A 19,711-nucleotide genomic window follows, 5' to 3' on the forward strand; every position below is an offset into this window, starting at 1 on the left:
TAAGTTGGTTCAATGTGTTCTGTGAACCAAGAATAATTAATTTCTTGTTTCCAATGGGTTTCTAATATCTACATTCTACTGCCATGCATATTGATGTCATTTATGCTTCACAACACTGCCCCAGATCCAGCAGCACTTTACAATTACTTTGCACACCTACTGAAAGACCGCAAAGACAAAGCAACRTTGACTCAGTAGAGAAAAATCTCCTTTATGAAGTTACAAAAATAAATACCATTATTTTTCCCCTCCTTCAAAAWACCACCATTGTTTCTTTAATTATTGGAGCATAGCAGAATTGGCAGGACAATCCAATCCAGGTATTTTATATCCAGGATAGAGAAAGGTCCTTGCACCAAAGTAACTTGGATTCAGAGGCCAAACCAGAAGAAATAGGTGTGAGGATGTTGGCTGYGTGGTTTCAGAGCTAAGGAAGTTCAAGAGAGGAAGAAAAACAGGCTACGAAGGATGAGAAGCAGGAGAAGGTTAACTGTGGGAAAGGGTGAAATTCTGCTCATATTGTGCATAATTATCACTCCTGCTGAATCACAAGGAAGGAAAAGGAGGGTGGATCTAAAATACGGTGCTTGTAAGAGTTTGTTGATCTCATGATGCTCTGCAAGCAACTACAAAATAGGCTTAACAGCATACATGGTTATGTAGGTGACTGTAGYATCAAGTTAAATAATTAGCAAGTATAGTAATTATTTCAGGCTTCAAAATTTCATATTCAAAATTATTTGTTTAAACCAGACTCCTATCTCCTTTCATCCTAGGCAGATTATATTTAGACTATTATATTTAAGCACTACGTGGTATATAAAAGGCACTGAACAACACAAAAGTGAATTTTCAGTTCTTCCATTCTTCCTCTAATCTTTATCATGCAAAGATTACAAAACATGCAAAAGCAATACAATACAGAAATCCCATTGAAGTTTTCCACAGCTGTTCATTGCTCAAAAGTTGCTTCTGTTCCCTAGCAGGTTTTCAAGTCATGTTGCTGCATTTTAATTTGTGCTGTACTCTATCCACATACCTGATTTTAGAGGAACCAAACGATTGCCTTGATATGAGTGAATTCAGAGATAAGATGGGCAAATGTGCCATTTACTCCAYAATGCTACTGTGTCCATGTTTCACGTACAGTCCAACATCATATACAGGCAAATAATTAAAAAAAAAAAATTCAATCAACTGTCTGGGCATGGTTAGAAAAAACATTCCTATTTTCTAACAGGATGTGGTACTTCTTTTTTTCCCTCTCGCAGGCAGGAAATTAGAAAGCTCTTTWAAAAGGCTTGCCTTCTTAGAGCTTTAAATGAAGACACTTAATTTGCTGGGCAAAGAGATGGCACTTCAGGTACTCATGAAAGAAGCAAGAAAACAAGCGTAGGCGTATGCCAAGGTAGTTGCTAAGGGAATGGTTCAAGAGGAGTGAAGGAGGTGGGAGTGTAGGAAAAGACAAGAACAGATGTAGGCTGAAACCTTAAGAGTTTGCATTAAGAAGTGGAAACCTGATCTACAACAAGTAAAAAGTTATGGGGAATAAGATGTGAGAAGTGTTACAGAGGGAGGTTGGAGTGGTGGCAATATGGACAGATTTACAAAACAGTCAAGTAACCAGAAGAGGGGAAGAGGTGTTTTGCCTGTGGCAGAATTGAGGCAGAAAGACACAGGTGAGATCAGAGCTAACAATAACATAATAAACAACCATTGTTCAGGTAATAACAGATATCAAAACATGCAGTAAGAACTGCAAAACTACAAACCAGATACTGAAAACTGCTTTAGAAAAACATATTAAGATCAATTTTCTCTTGCAATTGAAATGAAAGAAAAGAATATACCTGATGAGACTCTCAAATAAAACACTGTAAGGAACGATTTAATTAATTTGGCGTTGTGTAAGTGAATTGCAAACCAAGCAACTACTTTGTGCCGAATTTACATTCGGGACACAACCCAGGCGAGGCCCTAGAGGGTGTAACCCGGAGCGCAGAAGGAGATGTGTGCAGCAGCTGTGCGCTTTTACTGCCGCCGTGAGGAGAGACGCGGGCACTGCCACCGACTGCAAATTCTGGCAGACCCCTTGCGGCATGAACTTCAATATTCCCTCAGGAGACTGCCAGTGAATGGATTTCACAAAAGAGCTAAATAAATAGTATCGGTTTTAACAGCAACTGACTTGCAAGGTTCTCTAGTTTATTGTGGAGAAAGAAAATAACATCTACCTTTGCGTTTAGCACTGTATTATGTTTTATTCTTATTTGGTGGAAAAGAAAAAACCTCTAGGACAGATTTTTATATACCAGTAAAACACATCTGGTGTGGGGAAGGGAGCAGGCACCAACCAAAACAGAGCATATAGTACAACAAAAATGAGAAACCTTTTCCTGAACAACAAATGGCATCAAGTCTTTGCTATTCTTCAGACAGTACTTCTCTACAGCAAGCAGTCCACCCAGGAAAGGTCAGAATCTAGTCATACTAATCAGGAAAAAACATTAGTCAGCTTACTGGGAAAGGCAATTGCTACAATATGTTAGAAAAGTTCCTATCAAGGTTGCTCCCTTACATCAAAGAACCCTTGTGGGAGGGACCCTTGAGACCACCTAGCGCAACCCTTTGCTCAAGCAGAGCYGCAGAGCAGGTCACCATAGTCACTGAGTAACTGTAAAGAATARAACACATACACAAATCTATTTCTTACAACATTTTAAGTAACTTGAAGTATGWGATTCATCAAACAGGGCACTACTTGGTTGGTCAAGGGCTTTTTAAGGTGTCAGTAAAAAAACCCAGGGACTAGGTGATACTTTTACCATCTGCTGTCCTACAGGTATAATTGCTTCAAATTGTAACACATCTCAAGATAGGCCATACAGGCCAATCCAAGCAGGYCTGCAGACAGCTTTTCTACACTGGTATCACTTGCTGAAAAAGTAATAGGCCACAGGTGTGTCTGCAAGAGAGGGCACACAGAAGGCAGTATTTCATAGGGTCTGAAGTACAATTTATAGAAAATCAGACTCACTTGCCACCCCAGATGCAATTCCATAGAGCAGTCCTCCTCCATCTGTTTGCTGCTGAAAAACATGGGTCCCTGGAGGAGGGCTTCTCTCTTGTCTAATGAAATTATACAGCAAAGTTTTCACAAGTCTGCTGGTGTATGCGAGACTGGAAAGAAAAGAAAAACAGCTTTAGTTGACTCACAGCACACAAAAATTGGAACAACTAAGACAGGTAGGGTGCAAAGGCTGGTGTCTGGCATTAAATATAGTCAGTAACTCTCCCAGCRCTGACCAGACTGGAAATGGAAAGAACACCAAGGACTTGACCATGCAAAGCTGCTCAGACTTCAGCTGGGGTCTGCAGGAGCATTTTCTGGTGCGGGATAATGGAAACTGCCTTTTCTTTTTTGTTTTYTTTTTWAATACTACTTTTAAATAGACCATTTAGTTTGCACAATCATTGTATTCACTTACCTCAAGACAAAAGTGGAAGAATATTAATGCAATGGAATGAAACAATTGAAAGAAACATTGTATTTGTTCAGCTTTTACTCCATGCTTTGGTTACACGGAACAGGTAACAGCAGCATTTCTCTACATGCCCAATATTTTTGTCTACGTGTGCAGCTCAGAAMCAATCTTAAACACATTTTCACACCTTAAGGATTCTATGATTCTATGAATTTGCAAAGACCAKTATAACAATTGACCTGACATGATGGGAATTTGATAAATGCCCATAGAATTAGTTGGGTTTAACTAAAAGGTCACAGTATTTTCAAAATGGAGTAGGATTTCCACAGAAGCAAACAGCTGATTCCTATTCCCACCTGATTTAGAGCTGAAAAGACAGGACCTATGTTAGGATGAACCCTCTAACCATCTACAGAAGCCCAGAAGGTGAGGTGCTAATGTTCATGTCCCAAATGCCAACAGCTGGACGRACAGCTGGGGAGCCAACCAAGGATTTTTTGGGAGTAACAGCCAATGTTGGTAGAAACTGATGAGAAAGACCAGGATGTGCTGGAGAAGGGGCTGCAGGGAGGAGAGGCAGCACTTTTCTGGGACAAACCTCCTGCCTGTGGCTCCTGGAGCAATGCACAGCCCTGTTCAATGCAGGTGTGGGGATGAAACTGAGAAGGGTCATGGACTGTAGGGGGAAACAAGACCCCAAAGCCCCCAACCCATTTCCAGAAAGGACTGAAAGAACTGACTGTGCATGAGAATTGATGTGCACAAGAAGTGACAAACTTCTCTCAGGGAGGGGAAGAATTAAAAGGTGCCCCCAAAGCCCAGGGCCCAGGAACCAGGACATCCCAACAGCTGGATTGACACTGGAGCAAGGACTGGGGGTCTCTCTCTCTCTCTTCCTTCCTTTCTCTCTCTCCCTCTGTGATCCAATACTCTCTCTCTTTCTTCCTTCCTTTCTCTCTCTCCTTCTCTGATCCAACTCCTCTCTTTCTCCCTTTTCACCTCACCCCTTTATCCAAACCCCACTGTGCTCACACTGGGATATCAGGGACAAACACAACAATTTCCATGCCAAGTGTGTACTTTGTTAATAAAACTTTGCAGATCCTCATTCTTTTTGATCATGAGCATCTATAAATCCTGTTCTCTTCTCCTTAGGGGTGGGACATCACACCAGTACWCCTCCCAGCATTGCTCTAGACCCCCAGACACCAAATTTCCCACTACTCCCTCCAGAGGACAAGCACCACCAATGCCTAAATCAGACTTCTTAAGACCACATACTAACTCTTCCCCCAGACGTTCCCCATTTTCTCCCAAATCCTCAATTCCTTCAGTTCAGAGACTGAAGCACCAGACACCCTACACATCCTGAGGCTCTGGCTCTTATCCTGCTGATGCTCCAGGCTGAAGTCTGCCCTGTGCTCCAAGGTGAGTCTCCCTTCGTTCCCTGCATGTCAGGGCAGTATCTGTCTCCCACATCTAGTARAAACTTCAGGAAACCAGACAATAAATACATTTATGAAAAATCTGCCCACATGGAACTTGAARTTGAAAGAGGATGAATGGGAGCCTGACTAAAGGGCATGTAAGCCACCATGACAAAGCACTTGAACACAACCACTAGCTTGCCAGAACAAGTGCTATTACTCATGCAACCAAACTTGCCACCTGCTAAGTGTTCCCTTCAGCTTGGCATAGCACATGTTTTGATCCTTCCAAGAACTGCTACTTATCTGGATGGCAAGAAAACTCTAGCATTTCTGAGGGACCTGGGTTCTCTAGGCTGCAGTGCTACAAGTCTCATCACTGAATCAAAAAAAATAAGAAAAGCAAATACTGTTTTAAGTTAATGAAATTTACCCTCAAATTATAAAAATTAWTTCCAAAATAGTTTTACTGAAGTCTGGGCTGTGAGATTTACACCTGAAACCGACCATGAATCTTTATTGATGCTTACTTTTATGTTCTCCTTTCTTTTGAGCTGTAGTTTTCTACTACTATATAAAATTTTGCTGCCTTCTGTTTTCAGGTACAAACAACCTAAACAAGTGACCACCAGCATTCGCTTTGCCCTTAGGCAGCACCCCAGAGCAGGACATACCATCGACCATGCATCAGGTATTTGTGGATGATGCTCTCTCGCAGAATTTCTTTGTGGAATAATTGGCAGGAGAGGAACACAATGAGAGTTGTCACGGCTTCCAAAGAAATGCTGTATGTAATATCTCTGCAGGAAAAAGGGAAAAATTACAGAGATTAATCTACTGAGCTGTTTACAAGCTGATTTCCAAGAACATTTGGTAGCTTCACCTGAATTTGTACACTGCAGCACAGAGAGTTTCAATAGGGAACATGTAAACAGCAAACTGAAGAAATCTAAAATCATTTCATACCAAAAATGTGTTGTTTTTCTTAAAAAAAATAAGCTTTTTTCATATGCCAAAGGACAAAACAAGGTAAAATGAGGTATTGCTCATAGCATTCAAGTTGCAGTAGACTATACTTCYTCCTAAAAATATTAAGTATCTCTCAGAAGGGTGTCCTTTGTACCATTAAACAAAATTGTCACAAAACAATCATGCTAAGTGAGGGAATGAATGTCCAGCTAGCCCAACACAGCTGCGGCTGTCAGAAAAAAAAGTGGATCCCTATGAGAGGAATGTAATATACAAACACCAGTTCAAGCATACAAAATCTCAGTATTAGGATATCAGGATTATGTATCAGGATATCACATACATTGTTCAGTTTTAAATTGTATTTTTGAAGTAACAGGGAAGTAGAAAGTTTCAAGATACTACAATCACAAGGAATGAGCTGCAATGCTGAAGTACTGACACCAGACAGTTCAGCAAAGTTCATTTAGCTCAAGATGATTAGGAAAGGCTGTGCAGCAGAGTGGATGACAGGCATACTATTAAAAATATCTTGTGCTTTCTGTTCTCACCTCTGCTTATAATGACTTTGTCACAGATCTTGTTTTTAGAAGGGAGAGAAAAATTGGGAGTAACAGGAGGCATTTGCCTCCTTAATCAGTAACAAATTGCAGACAAGAAACCTTTTAAAACACAATGAAGTAACTTGGACATGAGCAAGTACCATTCTTGCTTTCAGTCAAAGACCATTTTTACGTCCTCCAAAAGGAGGTATTTCATTTGGTGCGACAGCACCGTCCTGTAGYTCATTAGAAACATTGTTATTAAGTATTGTTATTGTTACCGTGAGTTCTTTTCATGTTTCTTCCACTGTCACTATTTAACTTCCACAGTAGCTTCACAATCCAGTATTGTTAACTTACAACAGTTTCCCTGCAACAATTCCCAAGGTTTGTTGACCTGGGACCGACTGGAACTTCAAAATCTATTATTGTCAAATGCAAATATTTAACAGAATCTTTCTTTAAGATGTTTTTTTAAAATCAAAACGCCAAAGAACAAATCAGCATCAACGTTGTTTAATGAGTGATGCTAAATTCTTCTTTGTTGCAATTTCACCTTCCAAAAATTTTATTCTCAACAGTAACAACAGGAATAAGCACAAAACTAAGTGTTATTTCAAACAATGATGACTTGAAAATTAGAATGTAATTTCATGAAACGAAAATGTTAACACCAGAAAAGACTAGATTYTCACTAGTCTCAGGATCAAAGCTGGTGTGGTCCTCATTGAAACAAACAGGATTTTACTTAAAAGAAATCAGTCTCATTTTTAACACATTCAAATACCTTTATATTCTCAAGTGCACTGCCAGATATATTGTAAATAACATGCATTACTCTGAAGCGTGAAAAGAAGAATTCCATGCATCACTATGCACAGACAGCTTAAGTTAAGCTTTTCTGCAGCAGCTCCAGGACAGAGTTTCTGTGCAGAGAGTGCAGCTATTTACTCAAAGCCAACAGCAAACTGGAATCACAATTTCCTGGATCACAATCCACAGAACTGCACCATGTCTGACAAAAAAACGTTTTTAAAAGTGAAGCCTGTGCAAACTCACTGTTTTTTATTTTCCCTTGCTTGATTTGAACCCCTATTCGAACCCCAAGCTTTTGAAGTTATGGGACAGGAACAGACATACTGCCTAAGTAATATTGTCTCTGAAAATCATTATGTCCTTTTGAATTATTTTTACTTTCTACGAGTTACCTGACTTTTTGCCCACTCCTGAGGAAGTTCTCCAGTATAAATGCTGATAATTAGATCAGGCCAGAGGTTACACTCTGATCTGGTTCCACTGCAAATTCATCTCAGCGAGAAGCAAGGCTGTATTAGGCAGAGTGTCTGTTCCCTCCCCAAACCAGGGTGCTGTGCAATCCATCACCCACATGCATCCCAAGCAAAGCAAAGAGGACATATATATATATATATATATACACACATAATATATATACATATATAAAAATTACCAAAGGTTCAGCCACCAGCAAAAAAAACAAACAAACTGTTTTTCTATCTAAATAAAAACAACTGTTTGGAAAAACACTTTTTTGATAGTAAAAATAAAAATTCAGAAACTTATCATTATGACAAAGGCTAAGAATACAAGAACAATGTCTTCTACCCCAAGGTGATGAATGAAAAAGGTAATAACTTCATGCCTTACTACAACAGGCACTGAGTCACGATGCAGAGAGGAAACAAATTTTAGGCTCTATTATACTTTTTCTCCATTTCAATCATTCATTCATTTATTTTTATGATAACCCATACAAGTGGAATAGCAAATTTGAAGAAACTTAAAAAATTTCTTTTCTGTTTTCGTAAGAATCAGCATAAAAAACAAAGAGTTTACTGTAAGATATTAAGTACATTTCATAGGGAAAAAATCTGCTTTCAATATCCTTAATGTAACTTTGCAAAAGAAACAAGCAGAAAAGTAAATTCAAGCAGTCCCACTCAGTTAGTTATTATCATTTTCTCTCCATTCAAAACCCAGACAGCGCACATTTAACTGTAGAAACACTCCACTCAAATGTGTAGAATCTGTTCAAATTAAATCTGCTCTGACATAAACACAACCAGGGTCCTGATACCTGGGGAAATCCTTCAGCTCCAGCCACCCTTAATTTATCAGCACAAGGATAAAGCTTCAGAGCAAAATTATTTTCTCCAGCAAGGGTCAAATGTACAGTTTTCTGAAACTCAAGCATTTCTAAAGGGTCTTTCTATCAGGAACCTCTTTTAACTTCAAAGAAAATACTGTTTATTTATATTGAGAGACTGTAGAATAGGGGGTCTTGGTTTTGATTTTTTTTTTTATTTTATTCAAAGCTATTGGTCATTTAAATGACTCTACATGGAATTTATGCTGATCTCCAACTTCCCCTGAAAACTGTTTGCTTGCAGATAAGGAGGAAACTAGAAATAATGAACTCATGTATCAATTACATGTCAAAATTATGTAGCTACTTATTTCAAAAAGCCAGAAAAACTGCATGYTGTTTTGAGCTTCTGTGGGATTTTTTTTCCTTCTCAAAACAATTAATAAATCTGTCAGACAGAGCTCCTGTTCTGCATAAGTGGACTTCATAAAGCAAGGTACTGCAACATGCCAAGGTCTTTTATTTTTCTCCTTTTTGATTTTCTGTTTTGGGGGCTCTTTAGTTATTATCAAGCTTTTTCATCTTTGTCTCTCCACAGGGAGATATATTCCCATATGAGGTAGACAAGTTAGGAGATGCTATTTGTCTCTGAASACATGCATCTTTCACAAGGAAAGAATCTGAGACAGCTTGAAGTCTAGAAATCAATGGCAATAATTTCTCTCCTGCATTTGTGTTCTCCACTTATCACAGGTAGCTGTCCTCCTAGTATCACACCTCTTACACAGAGACATCCTCAGACCAGATGGAGCAGGTGCAGGTTCTTGCATGTGACACCCAAGTTAAAAGTGATTTCTGGCAACAAATCTTAAACACGAACTTGYACTCTCTGAAGAAAAGACACATAATATCATATCTGAGATTATGTTAAATTATGGATTCTTCATAGAATGAAGAGCTCCAAAACGCAAGATTTCCTGAGATCAGTGTAACGAATGTGTACATGTATTTAACATGTGTTTATTGTCTAAATTTCAAAGGAAAACGGATACATCAGTGGATTCCTTCCAAAAGCAAATTATGCCAGACCACTTCAATGAAAACTTTTAAATTAAACAACCAASTACATGTTTGAATTATAGTAATCTTTAGATAACAACTCATGAAATCAAATGACAAAAATTAGAATCCCAGGATGGTTTGGCTTGAGAGGGACCTTAAAACCCATCCAGTTCCACCCCCTGCCATGGGCAGGGACAYATTCCACTATCTCAGGTTGCTCCAAGCCCCRTCCAACTGRCTTTGGACACTGCCAGGGATGGAGAGCCCACAACCCCCAGGAAACAAATTCTAAATCAGCAACATGGTCCACCTTTATCTGCTTTGTCAGGTAGGTAACAGAGATCTTGGGCTCCCCTRAGAYTCTATAGCCCTGGCAAAACAGCTTTAAAGTAGCACTGCAATCAGACTTAGAGTGGTACTGCTTCAGAAGAAATTAGCRCAGTAGCTAATTCTTCCAGGATATGGACTGGAGAGARTATCACTTCTCTTCTGGTCTTCCACCAAGAAACACATTTCCATATATTTATTTTATTTRTTAAATTTGGTGTCAAACTTGTAAATTAGAATCATCAAATCCTAGACTGGTTATGTTAGAAGGGATCTTAAAGCTCATTCAGTACCACTCCCTGACATGGACAGGAATGCCCTCCACTAAACCAGATCACTCCAAGATCCATTCAGCCTTAGCCTAAACACTGTTACCAAATGATGGAATTGCCCCACACAGACCAAGAACTATGATCCGGTAAAAACATACCTCCCAGTACCCCAGCATCTGCTTTATCCATTCAAAGCCATGTGGATGACCTCCTATCAGCATCACCTACCAAGAACTTCAACAATCTACCTATGCGTCACCATCCTGCTGCTGCTGGCTTCTTGCCAAGGCCAAGCACTGCTCACAAGTGCTTTCTGTGCTCCCAATCATTCAGCTTTGTTCCCTGCCAGTGAGAGAGAGGTCTGTGACAGAAGAATCAAGGTGAAGCACAGAGGCACCATAGAGGAAAATCTCAGCTAGGAACTCCAATTAACACTCTGAAGGCACATGCTGTTGCAAACACTTTTAATTACTCAGTGAAATGCAGCTACTTCTATATCAACACACAGAGGCTGAGAGCTCATAAATGATTTCACACCTATAGAGCAAACAGCCTGAACAGTCAGAAACCAAACTCTGAATTTCAACTCCCACCCCTAGACCAAGCCCCCTCCCTGTTCAAATATTTTCCTGAACTTTCACCCAGCCAGAGCTGTCTACTCCAAGTATTAAAAGGTTAAAAGGTAACCCATTTTCTAATTTAGGAGAGTTGCCAAAAGGGCTGATTCATACAAAAAGTCTCAAATCATACAGGAACCAGGTTTCATTTCCCTGYTTCCTGAGGGCCCACCAGAAAGGTGAAAGAGGAGTCACCACAGAGAATAGGATCAGTTTTGAAAACTGAAAAGCAAGTACAATATCTGGCTATCAGTCTCAGGATACAAGTACAACAACTCAAAGAGAACATAATCTTTCCTCTTGGAATCATTCCTAATTTTACACTCACTATGGCACATACGCACTGTGGCAGCTGATAATGCTCTACACTCATTGCAGCTGACTCCAAACATTTGGGAGAGGTCCCAAGGGGGCATTCAGCAAACACCAACTCTGACATTTCGTACTGCATTGCYCCCACACTGGGTATTCTCAACAGAGAGAAGAATAGGGTGAGAAAACAAAAAATCCCAGAATGGTTTGGATTGCAAGGACCTTAATAATCATCTCATTCTGTCATGGTCAGGGACACCTTCCACTGTCCCAGGCTGCTCCCAGCCCCAATGTCCAGCCTGGCCTTGGACACTGCCAGGGATCCAGGGGCAGCCACAGCTGCTCTGGGCACCCTGTGCCAGGGCCTCCCCACCCTCCCAGCCASCAATTCCTTCCCAATATCCCATCCATCCCTGCCCTCTGGCACTGCCAAGCCATTCCCTCTGTCCTGTCCCTGCAGCCCTTGTCCCCAATCCCTGACCAGCTCTTCTGGAGCTCCTTTAGGCCCCAAAAGGGGCTCTGAGCTCTCCCTGGAGCCTTCTCTTGTCCAGGTGAGCACCCCCAGCTCTCCCAGCCTGGCTCCAGAGCAGAGGGCCTCCAGCCCTGGCAGCATCAACAATATTAAAGACAGTACCTAAAGGATTAACATGACAGCTGGACTCAAGAGCCTTTATTCCCAGGCCTGCTCCTAAACCATCTGAGACTATGTGATTGTGTACATTTTCACCTCACTGAACCATTTAGTTCTTGCCTCTACAGATTAAAAATACCAGAAGTAGTTCTGGACTTCTAAATGTTGCACAGAAAAACTGTTTATTCTGTATTTATTTTTCATAACACCAAGTCTTGTTAGCAATATCCACTAAAACTAATTAAAAGACATTACTTTTCAAACAACAGAACACAAGAGAGGAGCCCAAATTCCCATAGAAATGGACAGCTGTAGTGACTCCCAGGTGTAGTTTCSAATCCTCAGAAAAAGAGGCAGCCACAGAGAAGATGGCCCAGGTGATCAAACAGCTACATTAGAAAGAGTTCTACACAGAGCCAGACCACAGGAATCACCTTCTGCATTTCAGTCRTGCAGCCTAAGTGAAAGGCAGACCTGCACCATAGTATGTGTCTTTGCTGTCAAGACCCAAATACCTGCAACCAGATGTTTTTCAACACCCATCATCTTTTGTGAAAACAGGGCTGAAAACTGTATCAGAGAGCAGATTATTAGGAATTTGATACACAGCACAAGGTTCAAAAAACTGTACAGACCTCTGATACTATGGTCTGGGGTGAGGAAGTTTATTACAAGTTAAAGCTCACCTAATGATCAAATAGGTCACAGAGAARTATTGATCTAAGTCTAAAATAAAAACTAAACTAGAACAGAGTAAGAATATGTGATACCGATAGAGGTTCTACTCAGGATCTTTAGACACTCAAAACATCACACATCATCACAAATAGGGTATGAGGGTAGCCTGGGACAGTGGAAGGGTATGAGCAATTAAGAAAATCTTCCCAATACATAAATAAGTCTTATTTGCTGCACCACACCAAGGTGCAGCAGCAAATAAAACTCCCTTTATATGACTCAGAGCCCTCCTAAACAGTGCACAATAGTCTTAAACTTCAAGGCACTTCAAAGCAAAGCAACACAAATCTCTCTCAGTTTGGGTGTTTTCACTACCTTCAACCTCAGTTCCAACAGATGGAAGTTTGCCTTTGTTAATCAGACAAACTTGCCAAAAATGCAAAAGTCACATAGCTTTCCAAATAATGGAGGTACGAAAATCTTGATAAAAATTCCTTGAGCATACTCTTTTAAAAAACCACCATTCTAACCTTTTCTTTTGAAAGTAACAAAAATAATTAAAATACGACACTCCTAAACTAGAACAGAAAACATTTCTTAATCTCTTTGCTGCTCACAACTGGCAAGAAAAAAAACCTGAACATTTCTCATCATCTGTACAGACACCTTYCCTACACTGCAGTGATTCTGTACAGCTTTATAATCAATTTTATTGCCTTTYTTCCTCCTACATTTGACTTTTAAGCTCCCACAAAATGCAGCAAGCATCCCTAAATGAGTCAAAACATTGTCAACATTTAARTTTGCAAACAACTAAAACTGACCCCTAAAACAACAATAACTAAAGAAAATAATGGAATGTAATAGAAATATCAACTAACTTGTATTGGCACCACAGGGTGCCACTTAGGGGTGATGTAACTAGATCACAGTATTACATTTTTCCCCCACATGCATTTATAGTTTTTAATGAAGTGAAAACGCACTGATAACAACCAGATGTTCGGCTATGGATATCAGCTCTTAACAAGCTGCTGAAAGAAGCCTTTATAATTTAAAGCTTTGGGAGCTCCATCCTGCAACAAAATGTTAGCAATAGTTTCTACATAAAAGTCATACAATTAAATACTAACATTGTATCTTTCTGCCGACTATGCAGTTCGAATCATTAGTATACACTCTTGAGTGCTAACACTAGCAAAACCAAAGAAAAATCAGAGTATCTGTAGCACACCCAAGGGAACCATAAATCAACCATCAACAAAYGGTAACACAAGTGTTATAAGGGACTGCACAAGTCTAATTGTTGAAAAGCAATAATACTGTATTTTCTATAAAATTAAACCTGAAACCTTTATCCCTGGCATTTTGTGCAATGCAGCACAGCCTGTTTTTCAAAAAGTAATTCAAGATATTTTTAATAACTCTGAGACACAACACCACAATGTTGCAGAGTCCCAGACTCCCTACTGCAACCTTTTAATGCCTTACCATACATTTGACTTTTCCAATAAAAACTAACTTTGTGAAAGATTTTCTTTAAAAACTGAGATACTCTCAGTAATGCTTTGCCTCCCAGAAAGGCTCTGCAGTCTTTCCCAACAAAAAACAACCATTATGTTTCATTAAAAGGGACAGAGACTTGACATTTTTCTTCTTTCCCATCCCACACCTTTCTTATTAATTCTGAGAAAGACAGTCTACCTGCAATTTCCAAGTATGCTGCGGGTTGTCTTGTACACAAAAATGAGCTTATTCTGCYAAGGCTGATAATTTCAGAGGTGAGAACCTCTGCCCTACTCAGAAAAAGACTAGAACATTCCTAAATTCAGTGTCCCTGCCAAGCCTAAACTCTCACACTTAGAATCATAGAATGGGTTTGGGTGGCAACTTWAAAGCTCATCCAGTGCCACCCCTGCTATGGCAGGGACACCTCCCACTGTCCCAGGCTGTTCCCAGCCCCAATGTCCAGCCTGGCCTTGGACACTGCCAGGGATCCAGGGGCAGCCACAGCTGCTCTGGGCACCCTGTGCCAGGGCCTCCCCACCCTCCCAGACACCAATTCCTTCCCAATATCCCATCCATCCCTGCCCTCTGCCACTGCCAAGCCATTCCCTGTGTCCTGTCCCTGCAGCCCTTGTCCCCAGTCCCTGTCCAGCTCTCCTGGAGCCCCTTTAGGCCCCAAAAGGGGCTCTGAGCTCTCCCTGGAGCCTTCTCTTGTCCAGGTGAGCACCCCCAGCTCTCCCAGCCTGGCTCCAGAGCAGAGGGGCTCCAGCCCTGGCAGCATCTCCGTGCCCTCCTCTGGCCTGGCTGCAGCAGCTCCAGGTCCCTGTGCTGTTGTTGCCCAGGGCTGGGGCAGCTCTGCAGGTGGGGTCTCACCTGAGCGGGGCAGAGGGGCACAATCCCCCCCTCCCCTGCTGCCCACGCTGGGAGAGTGGCCCAGGGCATGGGGCGTTTCTGGGTCCCAGTGGACATGGTTGGGGAATGTCCAACTTGTCACCCGCGAGATACACCAAAACCATCTCAGGGCTCCTCTCCAACTACGTACCTGCCTGCAAATTTCACACACAGATATCCCAAGTACCTGGAATGACAYTGAAAATAAGTTCAAAAGCAAGGAGTGCAAGACAGTTGCATAGGTACCCCCTGTTCCTGCATTCTGAACATGGAGATGGCTTTCCATGTTTTAAAAAGAATGTTACTGTTTCAGTGAAGGAGAAAAATAGAAGCTTAAACTGGGGTGCAGACAGGCAATATATTCAGACAGCAGTTGCCAGCTGTATCCACTCCTTCACCAAAYTTCATCTACAGAACTCAAGGGACATACCAATTGTCACAATCACTGTTAAGGCTATTGAATGCTCCTAACAAAATCTTTGCTATTCTGAATTATACTTGGAAGACCASCTCAGCATGGAGATTTTAAAGGTCTGTCACAATAAAAACTCATCTCTAATAGCAGCTTTACAGCCACACACTCTGTTACAGTGTCACTGTAAGCTGCCAAAGCTGTCTGTTCTCGAGGAGGGGATCCTAAGTCCTGACACAGAAATCATTACAAGTTTGAATATTTCCTGAATATCTGAATGTATTCCACTCAATCTATTCCTTCTCAAAATTTACATACTAGCTTTGCAATTCTATTGATTCATTCCAGCTAAAGACAGACATGAACTACTCCCTTGAAACAAAATAGGGAAAGAATCTGTGCTGATATATAATCAAGGAGAGGGAAGTAACCAAAAAGTAAACTYACTATGAAAACAACCCTAATTATTCTCCTGAACAAATTTAATAGTAAAATAATACCTTATAACACCCTTATGACAAACATAGTTGGACTGTGTATTAAAGAAAGCAAGTTTTCCCATACATCCTTTTCCCCAACTACTTCCCGCTTCGATGACATGGCAAAAAATCTTATTTAAGGCATTATCACATTGTTAAACATATACTAGCGATAAACAGGACACTAATACAATTTTTATAAGTGTTAGTATCTTACAAGAAATTAGCAGCATGCTATTTCAGGAGAAATTTAGCTAAGAAAAACTTACTTGACAAAAAAAAAAAACCCATGAAACAAAAATCTTCAGTATCTCTCTCTAACAAAAAGTAAATTTTGATACAGCTGAATATTAAAATTATGGAGAGGCTTTATTTTTTTTTAAAATAAGCTATTTTATCACTAGATTTTATAGTAAACTAAGTGCTTTCAGCAGCTGCTTCCATTCTCAGCAACCACATCCACACAGAAACAGATGCCTACAGATTCAGTTGTTGAAATGGGTGAAGAACAGTCATGCTGGTGTATTTTCTTCTACCAGAAAAGCCGAATAAAGGATAATGGACTACACATACACACACTGGTACTTCCAAGAAAGAAAAATAAAATGCTGCAGGATTTATTAACTTGCTCGTATATCATAGTACTCTCAGCCCTTTGTACTTCCTCTAATCTGCTCCAAACAAAGCGTGTATCTGTTCCAGGAAGTCCTGACAAGCTCTGTGGAATGACACTCTGAATCACACCAGTAATTCATTACACTCTACCTACACAAATCCCTCACATTAACGTTGGCAGAGCTGTATTTAATGACAGCAATGTTTCAAAAAATATTGCATCTTTGTCAGTTTTCCAGAGAAAAGAACAATCCCAAGCTACAAAATAACAGAGCTTTGTGCTACGCTAAAACAGACAATCTCAAGCTCTTCCAAAAYTGTGGTGCTTCAATTGGGAAGCTACATCTTAGGCACAGATAACAATGCAATTTAACACTRAAGACACTGCTAACTCTACTTAAGTTTATCATGGGGAAAAAAAAGAAGTTAAAACTCATCAGAACACTTCCACAAAAGTGAAAGAATACTTTTCTTTCCAAAGAACAAAGCATGTTCTCCTACACAAAACACTGCAGTATGTTTCATGACACATATCTCAACAAAGTGGGGAACAAACATCTCTCAAATGCAACAGATGCATGAAAGAAAAGCCATGCAAACAAATCTGGAGATCTACAGAAACACCCCACTTATTCATTTMTCTTCTCCCTTCTTCAGACATCAATTCACTGGAATTTTAGAAATCAGTATTAAATAGCACAAAATTATTTGTTTTTGCAATTTAAACCCCCACAGAACTGCAGAAGAACTTTAGTTTTCACCTTACTGCATACCCCAGAGCTGAAGTGACACCTCCACTGTACCTTCCCCTGTACCATGAGCACAACCATTTCCACCAGTTACTGTCTGTGTGCTGACAGGGGTACCTGAAACAAACGGAATAACTTCTGTTGATGGTTTGAACTGGGTGTGAAACGTTCATCATGTACTTCTTCCAACAGAATATTTAGGGCTGGCACTGGCAGCAGCTTATCATTATCTGTACTGCTCCATCACATGGAACATTCAAGTACAGGTATTTAAACATCAACTCATTACCACAAGTTTCATATTCTCTCAAGTGCTCAGTTTATAAAAAGAAACTAAAAAGAACAAAAAAAAAAAAAAAAAAAAAAAANAAAAAAAAAAAAAAAAGCTTACTTACAAGAGGGGAATTTCAACAATGAGCTGAATGAGGCAACACAGCAGCTCTTCTATGAGGTCTTCACACTCAGCTCCTAAAAAAGAAAAATATCAAAAGATTTCTGGGTTTTCAAATACCAAAACAAGGCAAAGATTCAAACACACAAATGCAGATGATCTGTATCTTAATTAAGAAACAAACATCAGAAGTTCTATCTGTTGAAAGAGATAGGACTTTTTTCCTGAAATAGGAAGCACTTGAGATTATCAACAGAGAAAACAGTGATGACTTCCATTTTTTACATAAAACAATAACTAATAATAACTGCATGAATTAAATGAGATGTTGGCATTGTGGGAATATGCTAATATTTAGAGCATCAAGCCTTACTTTACTACTTACAGAAGGTCATATTAAACAGTSTTATTACTAACAGTTGAAGTAATCACTGGACACTTCTCACAGGTCCACAGTTAAGCCTCCTCTCAAAATTCCCTGCATTTCACGTATTTTCCCACTCTGATTTTAAATCCAAGCAATGAATAATCAGAGATAACTTCATTTGTATAACATACAGTAAGCAATATTCTATGTCAAAAGAATGCAGCTATTGAGCACATCACTGCTGCTCTTGAGTAATACACATAAAATTTTTGCATTAATATATATTTATTTCTTGAAGAGGTTTTACACATTTCAATGACAAGTTGGTGCTTTTTAAAGGAACCAAAATCATTCTCTAGTCACACACAGTATGATAAAATGCATGGAATGAGCCAAAGTTATTTAAAAGCATGCAACTTATTCTAAGCAATAAAACTGGTGGTATTTTACATCAACTATTTCAAAAAACAACTGGGACAAAAGTCCTGTAAGACTTACTGAGGCAAAAGCTTATTAAAACATTTGAAATTCTCTTATAATATAAAAAAAAAATCCAGAAGATAAATCTCTTGACTTATTAGGATTTATTCTGCTTTCAAAAATAAAATTATGATGAGAAACCTACAGCATCATAAGAAAGTTGAGGGYTTTACAGTGCTGAATGGCTTAAGAGCAGGAATAGCTGGTCCCCTGCATTACAGCATTGCAGCACAATAATTACCCAAATGTCTGTTTATTTTGTATTTTCAAATAAGTAAGTCCTGCCATAAACACAGCATTATAGCCAGGTTACAGCAGTGTTACTCTGCTTAACCCAAGTTTGTTCTTGAGCCCAGAACTCAATTCTAAGAAGCACACCGGGGGGAATATTCTCTATAAAGCAAAATTATTTCTTTCCACAATCAGTTTATTAAAAACACATTAAAAATTGTCACCTAGTGAACAGCACATTCTAGAGGAAATCAGTTTTTTTATCACGGAAACGTGGTTTCCTTTATATAGAATCCCCCATGAGTAACACAATGCAGCTCCTGTTAGTAAAAACCAARAACTGCTCAAGAGTATTTAACCTGGGAGAGAAACCACAGCCAGTAACAGAACACAGATACTATACTCTAAAGTAACTTGAATATGACATTTTCCTAAGGCTTTCTGRATCTAGAAAATCCTTATAAAGCAAGACTGCTAGTAGTTCCCAACAGGTACCAATTTTTTTCTCCTAACAGAGGAAAGTGAGAAAAAAAAGGATAAAAAAGTTACGTGAGTTCATTTTTAAAACATCATTTCTTCCACCATACTAAATGCACAACTCATCATAAGAGAGAATAAGGTTATTTGAATATGAAAGAAAGCTTTTTCCTCAAGACAATATTCAAAATAAAGAAAAAACACTGAGTTAACACAGTCACGTAGAATGAAAGATGTTATTTAATTTTTTTTAAAAGCTCTTAATTGCTGTAATCAATGTCATTCAGCTACAATAATTAATGTATCCTTTTCCCAATGGGGGCACACACATTCTTGTTTAATTTTCATCTTGCCAAGACAATGARGAGGATGCAAGCCAAATCTATAACGTGAGAGAGAGCTATAAACACAGAACACTCTGTGTTTTCACAAACAATGCCTCTTTCAATAGCAGGATAAAGACAATACACACAACACTCATTCACATTAATAGATCACATACTTGGATCAAAGACCTGTAAAGCCTTGGAGAAAATAAGTACAGGGTGAACCTGTCCAGATAAAATTATAGCAGGGAGAGGAATCATAAATGCATCTTCCAAACTTCACTGCAGAARTGACTGCAAACACACATGTTTTAAATGTCCAGTTATGCTGAAGTACCATTTGTTATCACCTGTATTT

At 39.5% G+C, this 19,711-nt stretch overlaps 1 protein-coding gene across 6 annotated transcripts in view; it reads right to left on the reverse strand.

Annotated features, from left to right (window-relative positions):
• DYM (dymeclin) overlaps positions 1–19,711 on the reverse strand; it is a 208,459-nt gene that overhangs the window by 160,787 nt on the left and 27,961 nt on the right. For 3 of the 6 annotated variants that reach the window (XM_057378439.1, XM_057378436.1, XM_057378437.1), the window contains 4 exons: positions 17,477–17,549; positions 17,094–17,198; positions 5,590–5,715; positions 3,038–3,180 (listed from right to left, as the gene is read on the reverse strand). In XM_057378439.1, coding sequence (XP_057234422.1) covers positions 3,038–3,180; positions 5,590–5,715; positions 17,094–17,198; positions 17,477–17,549 — 447 coding nt within the window. The remainder of the gene's footprint in view (positions 1–3,037; positions 3,181–5,589; positions 5,716–17,093; positions 17,199–17,476; positions 17,550–19,711) is intronic. The other 3 variants (XM_057378441.1, XM_057378440.1, XM_057378438.1) reach the window with 2 other exon arrangements.

Source organism: Malurus melanocephalus, unplaced genomic scaffold, assembly GCF_030028575.1.
Source record: "Malurus melanocephalus ecotype Western Australia unplaced genomic scaffold, MMel_1.1 scaffold_359, whole genome shotgun sequence".
In the NCBI taxonomy this organism is placed as follows: Eukaryota; Metazoa; Chordata; class Aves; order Passeriformes; family Maluridae; genus Malurus; species Malurus melanocephalus.